Consider the following 13,807-nt stretch of genomic DNA (forward strand, 5'->3'; position numbering starts at 1 on the left):
TATAAATAGGCACTACTCCCAGAGACTGGTTTACAACTGTCAAAAACTGCGGGAAATGTCTACGGGGTGTGTTCACTTTATCCACGGTCCACTTTATCACTACGAGTAGTGCACTTTTACTTTTACTTACACTTTTCCGCCCATCACTGGCTAAATCACTGTTTAAAGACAAACTTGCTAATAGGGAGAAGAGCGGCCTCTGATAGCCGGATATGCAAATTCTAGAAAGATCTTCAAATAATCTCATATGATCGTCCTTATTCATAGTAACCTTATTGTTGGCAGATGATCACCGGACGTAGGGGATATTTTTAAATGTATTGAAAACACGCGGGACGGTTTTAGGTTTGTGAAATGCATCATTACTCTTTTTTACAATTTTTTTTATTTAAACACAATTTCCAACAATAATTTCTTTCCACTTGATTTTCAGCATGGATCCCCACGCTGCTCAATTATCTTTGAATCTCGGACGAACGTATTTGGCAAATGATAAGAAATGGCATGGAGGTACCCATGGACACGGGTCGGTACATACATTTTGATGTGCCAATAACCATTAACCACATTTTACGCGAATATCCACCGCCCTAAGCCAATAGACAAGTTGATATAGATCTTATGGCTGGCGGCACATGCCTGAAATTCGTCAATTGGGCTAGATCGTCACTTTGGTTCCTATGCTTTGATGTGAAAGAGCTTAAGCATCTGTTGGAACCATTGGTAGCGGGGATTTATTTCGGGAAAGATCCGCCGCCAGAAATGTTGCTAAGCCAAACTGTCAATGAATTAAACAGCATGGTCGAACGCGTTCAGCTTCGTACATTGACAGGCGATTTAGAGGCACAGTACAGAATGGCTGGCACTGTTAATTGGGCTGCTAAACATGCATGTCGGCATTGCGAAATAGTCAACATAAAAGACTATGATTATACGAACGATGACCTGCCAACTCCTCGGAACGAGCATGCATTCAGAGCTGGTCTCTACCCAGGCCACTACTTGTATGGACGGCCAATGTCAATGACGCCGTTATTACGAGCACGGCGATTTAACGTGGTTAAAGGTGTGCTGGCTGGGGAAATGCACCATGTGGTGTTTGAAGGCTTAATGAAAAATATGCTACACGTATTCGTCAAGCATAACAAACTAATTGTTAAAGATTTCGACGCAGCCTGGCTGACATTACTTCCTGACAACTGCATGAAGTTAAACATTTTGCCTTCAATCAGCACTCTGGACGTCCCTAAAAGTAACTGGAGAGCAGAACATTTTAAACATCTGTTCTTATACGCAGGGCCTACCATATTCCGCAATTTGGTAGACGCCCATTGTTACCGGCTATTCATGCAGGCCCACATAGAAATGATTTATTATTGCTGGCCGAATAATGATGATGATAGTTGGGTAACAGCCCATACGCTGATCATGACGTTTTTGCGTGATTATTTGGCCGCTTTTCCCAACGATACAATCATTCGCACGCTAACATCACATATTTTGCCACACCTCTACAACGAGGTGAACTCGTATGGGCTGTTGCAGTGGAACTGCACTGACCGGCTTGAGGTATTACTGGAGCGAGTTCGAACTTGGTTGTTAAAATATGGCGACAGTTTGGATCCTTTGCCAGGGCTACGACAGCTGTTCGCACAACAAGCACAAAACATTGTGCGTTACCCAGTGTTTGAAGGTTAGAACGACATTGGAGAGTACACCAAGGTGCGTATAACGCATTATTTCTACCTTGACATCGCAACCGGAACTGATCACTGGTTTGTCGCAGTCCTCCCGGACAGAACCGAAGCAGTTGTTGCAATGACATCTGCAACACGCGACATCGTTCGTGGGTGTAAAGTGCCCAATATGGGTAAGGAAACATTCATGGAACGCGGCGTATTACTACCAACAGGTGGTTACACAGTGATTGGTAATGTTCGCGAGGGCACAAATTACATCGAAGTACCGCTCGCGAACATAAAATGTAAGCTGGAGCGTCTCGTAACATTGGATCGCCAGTTGGGTGAAGTAACTCACTTCAAACCCATTATAGAATCCATACCTCCTACGTGGCCAACACGCCGTGTCTAGGAATGGAAATGTTGTTGTTTTAATAATTAACCACCACCAGATATTACGCTGCGGGGACACTTGTCCAACGCGCGGAGAGCGACATCCCGCTCTCGGCTGGGCGGGCCAGGCTCGCTCAGCTTGCTCCACAATGAGAAAAAGAAGGCCTCCAGGGGCCTTCTTTTTTTAACTCCGCCTCATCTACGTCCCCGTCGTGTGGAGTGGGAACGTGTCATGCCACTTGATAGTGGCAATTGCCGTGCACGTTGGCGATAACGTGAGCGAGGTGAACAGCATCAACGTAAAAAGCGAGACACCCAGTGACGTTCTTTCAATATTGGTAATTTTCAGTGTTTCAACTTTATCGCAGAACCTAAATTCCACCTTTTTTCTTGTTTGCTTTTGGTTTAATATTTGCAGCAAAATTCGGAAGGCACGATTACCTTTAAATTAGTACCATCAGCAAAAAGCACCACCGGCCCAAGGTCAAGGAGGACAAACCGATCGAGGAAAACTCAATTCTTCACAGTAAGTGTGTTCCGCCCTTTACTTCTGTGCTTGAACAACATTTTCATTATCTTCTATTTTCTTTTCTTTCATGCTCGCAGTCAAGGTTCTTTTTGGTTTCTGCATCCACCGCACGAGGTCGGGGTTAATCTGCGCAAAGCGGGCGCACCGGATCGTTGCTTCTTACCGAAGGCTCACATTCACAGTTGGACCGGTCACACGAAGGGTATATCGGCGATTCGATTCTTCCCGGTGTTCGCTCATCTGCTACTCTGCGTTCGCACCTGCTCCCTTTCTGGAAGGCGACCGAGTTCCGCTCTTTTTTTCACTATATCAGCATTATTATTTATAAGGATTTCATGTACGAAGATGCGTTCAAACATAATTTACTTTATTTTTCCAGCATAACTATATTTTCTACAACAGCACACAGATCCAACTGGGCGCTTGCGGGAAGGATTCTTAAATTGTTTGTGAAAACGTTTAAATTTCATTACGGTCGATCCAATTTAGTAAGTAATGTACACAATCTTCTATATGTGTACAGGGATGTTATGATACATGGCCCGCTGGATATTTTTTCTGCATTTTGTTTTGAGAACCATTTGCAATTTCTTAACCCTCATCGGTCCCTCCAGAATTGCATCGAATCGGTTCTTTTGTATGCGCACGCTTACACTCATTTTTCCAACCTGTTCCAAAAAATCCAAAACTCAAACTAATCACTTCTGATATTTTTTATTTATTCATTGGAATGTTCTTTATCGAAAAAAAATACTACAAGTCAATAATTCTTAAAATACTGTAGTAGAATTGGCAATTATAAAATCATGTTTTTTGAGAAAAATGCAAAAAACCGTGAAAAAGTACATTTTTCAAGTGTTTCCTAATTTTTTTGGCACATTTCTTGCAAATATCATGTCGATGGTTAGCACAATCAAATTTTGCACACTTTCACAACGTGCAGCAAAAAAAATTTGGTTAGTTTAGTATGTGTAGACTTGACAACGGCCGATTTTGGGTGTTGGTGTCAAATGGCGAATGGGACGAACATTATGAGAAACATTAGCAGCATCACTATCAGTCGGTTTTGTTTTGCGTCTTACTATGTGTGAATCAACAAAAGCCATTCCCAATGTTTCGATAAACAGCCGACGACAAATATTATGGATGCTTTTTTATTTTTTTTCAGTCCGAAAACAATTCGGCGAGCGTAATAATAGCATACTCATATTGCATACTACAGAGCCATTTGCCAACGATTTATTTTTCATTTGCAAGTAAAGGTTCTAGCCCATTGGTCCATGGTGTCAATTCTTCCTTTAGTCTTCTTGCAATTACTCAACTAAGTTTGGCTTTTTTCTTTTTTCATGATTGTTGATACCCACAGCACTATAGAACATGCTCGCCAAAGTAACAAATTGGTAATGACGGGGGATATACGGCAACATAATGGCTAGTAATTTGTGGTCATACATAGCTTCAGTAGAATATAATAGCTTTGTGCGCATATCAACCAAGGCTAATAGAATTGCTTTTTTATTTTCAGTAATCGTTCCCAAAGCCATACGATTTTTATTCAATTCTTCAGCCAAATCATATGAAATAGAAATTGTCGCAAGTTACACTTTGATCGGACATTCTTTTTTTGTCAAAACACAAAACAATGGCGGCCTAAGTTGCTTTTGGGAGTGGTGTATCGATCACGACCATTATAAATTTGTGTATTGTGTGCATACCATCTTTTGAAACACATAAACCAAATTTGCCATGCCATATTTGGCAGATTTTGATGCAATATATTCACGAAACGGAGACCATCCACGAAATGGAACAAACTGTTCATCGACTGTAACATTTTTTCCTGGTTTGTAGATAGTGTTCAAATTATTATTGCACCTTTAGAACACATTTCTGATCGATCAGAATTTATCATAAATCAAACATTCCTCTAGATCATCATATCGGATGCAACTATGAAATCGCTTGAAGGTTTATAACGGCGTCGTAGCTCCAAATATTGCTCGATCAGTTTGAAATTTGAGCAACACGTTCACCATACCGGACAAGAGATGTTTTTTACCTGAAATCATTTTTTCAGAGCTTCAAAAATGATTTTTTTCGGCTAAACACATATGGTGGACGTATGTGTATGCGAACGCATACACAGGAACCGATTCGTAACTATTTCTGCTCAGGCGATACTACACATGCCTAAAATTTTTGAGTGATATATTTCTATTCTATGATCAAAATAAATCTATTTTGAAGAAATTCAGAAAATTTCATCGAGCCGTTTTTGAATAATTTGATTTTTTCGGACCAAATTGTATGCGCGCGCATACAAAGAACCGATGAGGGTTAAGCGCTGTGTGACTTCTGGAAACAGATGTTTGGAGCAAGTGGCAAGCAGATCGCGTGACTTTGCTTCGATACATAAAGCTACATCCATTCGCTGTTCCGATACGTATCCCAAATTAACAAAAACAGCGATAGGGATTCAGTTAACCAAGATTTTTTTGTTAATGCCAAACATGAAGGATCAATGGTTCATGACCCGCTCCTTCGGCATAGTCAAATTTTTAAAAGTCCATAAAAATCCGGATGGTTCGTTTATGTTGATAGGTAAACTGTTTAATAATAAGGAGGAATTATTTGAAATAGATACAGCGGATGATACTGGGCCGATTCGGTTTTCCTCAAGTATCTTGCACATGTATAAAGTAAATGTAAATACCCCAGTAAGAATGGTCAAAATTGCTTGTACCGCTGTCTTATGTAAATTAGTGTGCGTACCTTTACCCCATCGCTCACTGTCGCGTTATAAATTTGATCCCAACCAAAGTGTCTATAGGAAACAGGTGAAGTCATAGCACTTTTTTTCTTTTTTGCTTTTTTTTGTTTTTTGACATTCGACGCCTTGTTTACGTTCATCACCAAACCAGCGTGCGTTTGAATCCGAAAAAGAGCAATGGTTTTATCAGGTATATTATCTACTTTTGCTCGTTTAAATGATACATTTTCTAATTTTAGAACAAACGAGCAGCCCCGCTGTGGCTATCAACGTGTCAGCAGGGGCCGAAAACGCCGGCTATCTCTGATTCTGAAACGAGTGGAAAAGGCCCGGATCCGGCTTCCAGCCGGTCACTGTCGGCTTAGACTATTGGTTAAAGGACAAAAGGACGGAGACGATCGGAGTGTGATGGACAATCACATCAGCGCTACATGCTCAGTGCATCCAAAGGAGGGTGTTATCGCGTGTCCGACCAGAGTCCGGCGAAGGTGAAACCACTTCGCTTGTTCCGAACACGGAGCAGCAAGGAGAAGGAGTGGGTTCTTCTGCCCGAATAAAGGCAGCTCCAGCGCGAACGTATATAAAAACGCTGGTTCGGCAGATCGTCTGCCAATCGCGAGGCGCATCCAAAGGAAGAGTGATAAGGGAAGAAAATCCGTTCCTATTCCTAGTTTGCCACCGTCGGAACGGGTGTCTTCTTTTGTAAGGCGCATCAAGAGCGCATCGCCTCGTGAGCAAGGATGGATGCCTCGAATGATGGTGCACTGGCTTTGCCTGGCAGTGTTTGTGATCGTCCTGCTGGTGCAGTACGACAGCAAGGATCCGTACGTCACCGTGGGTGTGGAGCGAAAGGCTACACTACAGAAGATCCGACGAGCCTACAAACAGCAAGCTAAGGAATGGTAAGAATCCGAACAGCACTCTGTCTGGGTTCGTATTGATTGCTTGCCACAGGCGTGCTAGGACTTGAGCTAACTGTATCACACAGGCATCCGGACAAATCAAAACACCCTGAGGCGGAGCAGCGGTTCGTCGAGATCAAGCAGGCATACGAGCTACTTTCCGACTCGGAGCGTCGGAAGGCATACGCCGTACATAACGAACGAGGATGCAATCGTGAATAGGGAGCGGCCCGATTACACCACACGAACGGTTCCAGGATCCGTTCGAACACTTTTACGATGCACATAACTTTAACTTCCACGACCAGGACATTAGCCTGTACCATCGGCTGTCGATCACCGCCAAGTACTACGAGAGCAACATCCTGCCCAAAAGCCGCCAAACTCCGCAAATACTGCTGTTTTACGCCGACTGGTACTTCGACTGTATGAAAGCGGCCAACTCGTTCACGAAGATGATCGACACCGTACGCTCGAACGATCAATGCGGGTCACGAGAAGTAGCTGATACGCCGGACCGGTGTCCACTCACTACCGTGCATTGTCATGGTGCTCGACGGCCACAACTATATCCACCGCGAGAGCGTCTTTAATGCACAGCATCTGGTCGACTTCATCCGGCACCGTTGAGCGTAAATCATCGCAAATTTAAGGTTGCACACTGACCGGCACAGATACAAATCCACTTACCAATATAATTTCCATTGCATTGAAAAACTTAAATTTGCGCATGTAATAAATACGTACACTTGTTTTTCTTTTTGAATAAAGTATGCAGTTTATTTCGGCATAACTATTGTTACATTGTAGTATAGAAGGAACAGCTAAAAGAAACATTTTAATCTAAGATAAAAAGTCCAAATAAAGGTAAACAAGGTATCATACCTGTTGTCTGCAATAATCGCAAATTATGATAGCTTTTAATCAGTGGCGATTGGTGTAATTGATAATCCTCAGTCCTAAAATGCTCCGAACATATAGCACCACTTTTAGACGGACGCCAATTTGCATCTTTTCTACAAAATGTTGCCCATTGTCGGGTTAACTCCACATCTTGCGGAAAAGAATGAAACATAACCACCGTGCCAAGCCTTTTGATATTATTATTGTTATTTTTGCAAAACGGAGCTACGCAAAATCTATAAGGCATCTTAAAACCACCAATGTAGAACAATCAGAGCACTGAAAAACTGGAAAAACTTTAACTTTCTTTACGGATTTCTTAGGTGCTTATTCTGTAACTTTCGATTACGATGGCCTCAGGCGTTCGATGATTCATGCGAATTTCGAAACAATAAGCAATTCAAAATGACAGTTTGAAGTAAAAAAACTGTTAATTAACTTGTTTTTTTCGGTATAAAAACGACTTAACCTTTGTAATAATAGTATACGATTAGCAGAAAGAAATTATTGATGCACAATCAGGACGCTATAACTGTTTTTCAGATGCTCGATGCTCGATGTAAACAGAACGCCAGCTGTCGACCACAAAAATGCACTCGACATGCAGGCGATCGTGAACACCAAATGAACACAAAATGAACCAAATGAATCAAACGCCTGAGGCCATCGTAATCGAAAGTTACAGAATAAGCACCTTACTTCTCAAAGCGAATACCAACGGATTTCTTACTTGTCAAAGCGTATCCAACGCAAACAAAACATAGGCAACGACTGTCAATTTTTTTCATTCATTTTTCTAATTTTCGCGAGCGATTTTTGTTCGGTATGACTTCACCTGTTTCCTATAGACACTTTGATCCCAACCACCCATCTGACACCCTCGCCTTCTTTCCGTTGCTTCATACCTTTGCTTCGTAGGCTATTACAAACCCTGTATGATTATTGGACTTTACATTTTATTACCATATTAGAATTTACCAGCAGCAGCATGAACTAGTTTGAATTGAAGAATAAATTTCAAACAGTTAACAATAACAATACTGCACGGTACATATAGTCAGCCTCAATCGATAGAACGAGTATCATAGCTAAACAGTATGACTAGAGAATGCATCTAGTACGAATGTAAATCGGGACAGTTTTTTCGAACCAATAATTAATAGATGTAGATCGGTGTATAAGTGGTGTAAGAGTGAGCGCACGCCTTTGCTACAGGCTCCGGGAAAGCGAGGAAAAAAGTGTGCTGTCGGTTGAAAAAAAGGTGTCGGTGCCTTCCAAGAGGAAGCAGTGGTGAACCACCAGCTCGCAGACAGTGGAGTGTATTGCTGCGATCGGTGGAGGAGTGCCGAAACAAGGTTATTTTTTTTCCCTGTTTCACAAGGTGACGCGCTTGATCGGCTGGCAATTGATCGCCTAGCTGGTCGCGCAAAGCGGTGTGTGTGACAGTGATCGCTATCGGTGGCGGTTCGATAAGGATAACGCGTGTGCGTGCCAACCGTTGCGAAAGAGCGACCCAGTGAGCGAACGTAGGTTTTAGCCAGTGAGCAAACTTAGGGTTACCCAGTGAGCGAAACGAGGATCTACCCAGTGGGCGTATCTAGGTTTTTTTAACCAGGACGCGAAACAGTCGCGATGAAGTCGAACAAACAGGATAGTGCCGCAGTGTCTCGCAGCGGGAAAGCAGTGCGGCCTTCATCAGCAAAGACCGGGAGCAACGAGAAGCCCCCGGTCAAAAGTGCTAAGCCCCCAATGAAAGCTCAGTTGACGGAACCAGCAGTGCCATTCAGCAGTGGCATGGAGTTACTGAGAGCGCTCGTCGAGTCGATAGACAAAATTATTGCTTTGTCCAAGACTCGGCAATCTGGTCCGATGGTAAACATCTACCGGCTGGCCGTCCAACATCTGGCGGACATCAGGTGCCTCCAAGCCGTCCAACGGAGTGCTGGAACCGCGACTCAGGAACCGGCATTGCAGCAGGTGGATGTGGCTACCCAGACAGCAAGACTGCCGACAAACGTCGAGATCCAGGCTGAAGTTCCGGCGGCGATGGAAGCGGAAGTCGCAGATATGCTGCCCTCGGGAACGGCCACCCCCGCCACTACAAAGCGGCAGAGGAGCTCCCCGGGTGAGGCCAGCACCTCATCGAAGAGAGAGTGTAAGGAACAGTCTCTGGTTTCGTTTAAGAGGCCCGCGAAGCCACTGCTGGCTAAGACGAAGGAGCCATTGGCAGCAGAGGCGACGGATCCGCAAGTGGTGGAAACCGTGGAAGTGGCAACGGTGGAGACAGTCGAGGATGCTGGCTTCACGGCAGTGAAGTATAAGCGGCGGAGAAAGACGCCAGTGACCCCAAAGCAGGTTAGCAGGGAGACCATAGGCACTTCCGGCAGCCGGACGGCTAGAGGGGACGCCCTGCTGATCGTAGCGGGGAAGGAGGAGGAGTACGCCGGTGCGTACAAAGCGATCACCACGGCTGAAAACCTCAAAGGGCTGGGGGAGCAAGTCCGGGAGGTTACCAGAGCGGGTAACGGCGGCATGCTGCTGCACCTTCGGGAAGGAGCGAGGAGTGTGCCCTTCAAGGAAGCTCTCCAAACCTTCCTGGGGGACAAGTTGAAGGTGACCGCGCTGACGCAGCGCCGCATGGTGGAGTGCAGGTGGTTGTGCGAGGGCGTCACCGAGGATCAGGTGTCAGAAGCTCTGCAGTCCACCTTCGGCCTGGTCGAGAAGCCGGTAGTAAAGCTACGCCGCTTCTACAACCGGAAGATCCTGGCCGAAATCCTTCTGTCGGCAGCCGAAGCGGAGACGCTGATCAAGGCGAAACAAGTGCGCATCGGGTGGAACGATTGTTCGCTTCGTGCGCCAAACAGGCCAACCCAGTGTCATAAATGCTGGGGGTTCGGGCACACGGCCGGCGGATGCAAAGGACCACAAAGGACAGGCGCAGCTTGTGCAAGGGTTGCGGAGAGGAAGGGCACCTCTCCAAGGAATGCACAAACGAACGCAAGTGTGTCCTGTGCCCGGAAGCAAGTGACAGAAGCCACTATCCGGGAAGTTTTCGGTGCGGCGCGCTGAACGCAGTATCGAGGTAACGCAGCTGAATCTCAACCACTGCGAAGCTGCCCAGGATTTGTTGACTAGGTCGATGCAAGTCTCCAAGCGTGATATAGCCCTGCTCTCCGAACTCTATAGGGTTCCAACCAATGACATCCGCTGGTGCGGGGACAAGGGTGGCCTAGTTGCGATACTCGTGTGCGGAAAGTATCCCATCGAGGAGCGGTTGTCATCTCCAACGGACGAGGGTTTTGTCGCCGCAGTGGTCGGGGGTGTAACAGTGTGCTCGTGCTACGCTCCTCCGCGCTGGTCTATGGACCAGTATACACGTATGCTGGACAACATAGTGGAGTTGTTGTTGGACAATCACCGCCGCCCTCTCGTACTGGCGGGCGACTTTAATGCTTGGTCGACATGCTGGGGCAGCAAGACCAACAACGCGCGTGGTGATCGTCTGGAGGAGGCAATTGTGCGCCTGAATCTAGTGCTGTTGAACGACGGAAGAATCAGCACATTCAGGAAGAATGGTCGGGAGTCCTTCATCGATCTGACATTCTGCACTCCTGAACTGGAAAGTGGCATGCAGTGGCAGGTGCGAGATGAGTTCACCTTCAGTGACCACCTCGCCCTATGGTACACCGTGGAGGCTACATCTCGAGAAGAAATCAACCCGCTAGGATGGCGGTCCAAGGCTGAGCACTCCCGTTCTCCAAGCTGGAAGACCAGCATGTTCCAGAAAGAGCTGTTCACTGCCGCCTTATGTCGGCACAGCGGCGCTGAACCCCCAAGCGTTGAGGCCCTGACATCAGCGATGGTTACCGCGTGTGACGTGACGATGGCAAGGCGTAGTGGACTGCCAAAGCCGGAGAAGTCAACCCCGTGGTGGACTCCGCAGCTACAGGACTTGTGGGTAGCGTGCAGGCGGGCCGGGAAAAAGAAGCGGCGGTGCAAGACCGAAAGTGAGAGAAAGATCGCCGAGGGAGTGCTAAAGAAAGCAAAGAAATCTCTCTCTTTGGAGATTAAGCGAGCAAAGAAAGAGAGTCTCCACCGACTCATAAAAGATGCTGAGTCGGACATCTGGGGTGGCGCGTTCAGGAGCGCGTACGGGGGGCTCCGTGGCTCAAACGCACCTCGGGAAATCTGCCCTGTCCGAAAGCAGGCCATAGTGGCTGACCTGTTCCCGCTTCCCGAGCGGTCGGCGTGGCCGGACACACCCTATGGCGCAGCTGAGGGCGAGGTGATGGCGCCTGTTACGGATGAGGAGCTGCAATTAGCAGCTCAACGCCTGGTTCCGGGCAAAGCCCCGGGTCCGGATGGAATCCCAAACATTGCCCTGAAGACCGCCCTGCTATCCTGCCCTGCAGTGTTTCGGAAGGTGCTTCAAAAGTGCCTGGACGATTGTGTGTTTCCGGACCGCTGGAAGCGCCAGAACCTCCTGCTTCTGCCGAAACCAGGTAAGAACCCAGGGGACGACCCATCCTATAGGCCGATCTGCCTGCTGGACACCATGGGTAAACTCCTTGAACGCCTGATCCTCAACAGGCTGACGGTGTTCACAGAGGGAGCCAGTGGCCTGTCTGATAGACAGTTCGGCTTCAGGCATGGTAGGTCTACAGTGGACGCAATACGCATGGTAGTTGCATCTGCAAACAGGGCACGTATTCAAAAACGTACCGGCGACCGGGTCTGTGCGGTTGTTACGATTGACGTGAAAAATGCGTTCAACAACGCCAGCTGGTTGGCGATCGCCCGGGCGCTGCACGGTATGAGGGTACCCGACTACCTGTGCCGCATCCTGGGTAGCTACTTCGATAATCGGGTCCTGCTGTACGACACCGAATCAGGTCCACATGAAGTGCAGCTTACGGCTGGCGTTCCCCAAGGATCCGTTCTAGGGCCAACACTCTGGAACGTGATGTTTGATGGGGTTCTGCGGCTAAGGCTGCCAGTCGGGACTATGGTCGTTGGCTTTGCCGACAATATGGTCCTGACGGTCAGTGGCCAGAGCCTGGAAGAGGTGTCCGTGAACGCGGCGCGATCTATCGAAGCAGTGGAAGCGTGGATGTCCGGGGTGGGGCTGGAGATCGCTCTCCACAAATCCGAGATGATCCTTGTTAGCAACCTGCAGCCAGTCCAAGTGGAGGTGAGGTAACAGGAACCAAGCGAGTGGTTTAGTGGGTGGGAGTCCCACACTGTTCCTGGTTCCTGTTCAATAGCTAGCAGCATTTTAAACCAGTTTTTAATGAACTAAGTAACTTACCTTGACGATTAGCACACTCTCTAGAACATCACAGAAGATCACTGAAATCACAGCCGGCTTTAGATTGTTTTTGTTTTGTTGTGAACTTCGTTGGTTCAGCATGGCTGCCATCCCGACAGGTGAAAAGTCTTATTGATTTTAAACGGAGGTTTCCGAACATAATTCTTAACAAACTGAGCTAGATCATGCTTAAAAATAGTTCAAAAGTTTATCTATTAACTTTTCCATAGCGTTTTATGTATTTTGTAGCCTTTTCAAAGTTTTATTTTGCATTAATAATATTTTTAATGTTAATATTATTTTCAGTAACGTATGGCAGCCCTGCGGTACGTTTTGACAGGTTGCTTTGGAAGTAATCGTGGGTCAAGTAATTCTTGTAAAAATAGTTAAATATTGTTAAAGTTAGACCGTAAATTCACATTATTCTTGTACTCTACAGGCACATCTAAGGTTTGCGACATGAATTACTGCGTTCCCCAATCGATTAGGGTAAGAAATTGGAACGCTTTTCTTTGTATGAGATATTAGGTTATGTGTATTTGCAGCGCATCTTCCGGGCTACAGGCTCTTCGACTACGCACCAGAAAACAATTAAGGGTAAGTATTGTGTGTTTCTAAACAGCCTGTAAAGTATTCTGATGGTGATTAATATGTGATTTGTGCTTTTAGAACGAGTTGGCGTTTTCATCCGGGAGCGTTCTTTTGCGTGTCGCTGCCTCGTCTGTGCGGCTTGTCGGTTGTCTTATGCGACTAACAAGTTTGGTAAGTGTTGTGTAAAAGACGTGTATATGCGTTATAAATGCAATGAAATAAAATTAATGGTGTTAAATATTATATTTTTGCGTCGCGTTTCTTTTTTACATCCGAAATATGCTACGGGGGAGGGGGCAGAAAGCACACACGCACACCATCGCAACCCGTAGATGACACACACACCATCGCAAAAATGGGTCGAAAATGGCACCAATACATGGGCAAAAGCCCTGTAAACAGCAGCAAGATTTCTACCCTGTTAGCGCCCTGTTAGCGCCCTGTTAGTCTCTTAACAGGGCAATTTGAGTGGCGGTGAGCGATTTTTGTCACACGGGTTTGTCGTACGGGAGCTTCTCGGGATTTCACAGCGATTTGCAGCACTAACACATTGAAACATTATGTTTTAAGCCGGCGATACATGAAGCGTAAACTCAAGCGTAAATATAAAATTAATTTACACTTGAACATGTTTACATGACCGGGTTGAGATGCGTAATCCGAATTACACTGACCTTCTATCGACTTTTGTGAGAAAAATAGGATCTTTTTTCCGAAGAAAAAGATTAAAAA

At 46.0% G+C, this 13,807-nt stretch overlaps 2 protein-coding genes and 1 pseudogene across 2 annotated transcripts in view; all 3 read left to right on the forward strand.

Annotated features, from left to right (window-relative positions):
- The first annotated feature begins 1,866 nt into the window (after positions 1 to 1,866).
- Positions 1,867 to 5,678, forward strand: LOC126575414 (uncharacterized). Its single transcript, XM_050236105.1, has 5 exons — positions 1,867 to 2,028; positions 2,679 to 2,683; positions 2,738 to 3,205; positions 4,937 to 5,421; positions 5,611 to 5,678. Exons 1-5 carry the CDS (start codon positions 1,867 to 1,869, stop codon positions 5,676 to 5,678), a joined length of 1,188 nt encoding a protein of 395 aa, XP_050092062.1.
- On the forward strand, positions 5,494 to 7,066 carry LOC126570135 (dnaJ homolog subfamily C member 16-like; annotated as a pseudogene).
- Positions 7,067 to 11,535: 4,469 nt separating this feature from the next.
- Positions 11,536 to 13,807, forward strand: part of LOC126575424 (uncharacterized) — a 3,247-nt gene continuing 975 nt past the window's right edge. Inside the window, exons 1-5 of the mRNA XM_050236117.1 lie at positions 11,536 to 11,678; positions 12,791 to 12,851; positions 12,924 to 12,973; positions 13,030 to 13,081; positions 13,154 to 13,305. Of these exons, the coding sequence (XP_050092074.1) occupies positions 12,797 to 12,851; positions 12,924 to 12,973; positions 13,030 to 13,081; positions 13,154 to 13,305 (309 nt within the window). The 5' untranslated portion in view covers positions 11,536 to 11,678; positions 12,791 to 12,796. The remainder of the gene's footprint in view (positions 11,679 to 12,790; positions 12,852 to 12,923; positions 12,974 to 13,029; positions 13,082 to 13,153; positions 13,306 to 13,807) is intronic.

Source organism: Anopheles aquasalis, chromosome 2, assembly GCF_943734665.1.
Source record: "Anopheles aquasalis chromosome 2, idAnoAquaMG_Q_19, whole genome shotgun sequence".
In the NCBI taxonomy this organism is placed as follows: Eukaryota; Metazoa; Arthropoda; class Insecta; order Diptera; family Culicidae; genus Anopheles; species Anopheles aquasalis.

Bases quoted from the DNA above. Each gene is read 5' to 3' on its own strand.
- LOC126575414 (XM_050236105.1), top strand. From the start codon at position 1,867: ATGGGTAAGGAAACATTCATGGAACGCGGCGTATTACTACCAACAGGT. The intron at 3,206-4,936 runs GTCCCTCCAGAA...AGAACCGATGAG, and splicing joins CAATTTCTTAACCCTCATCG to GGTTAAGCGCTGTGTGACTT. The intron at 5,422-5,610 runs GTGTCTATAGGA...TTCTAATTTTAG, and splicing joins TAAATTTGATCCCAACCAAA to AACAAACGAGCAGCCCCGCT.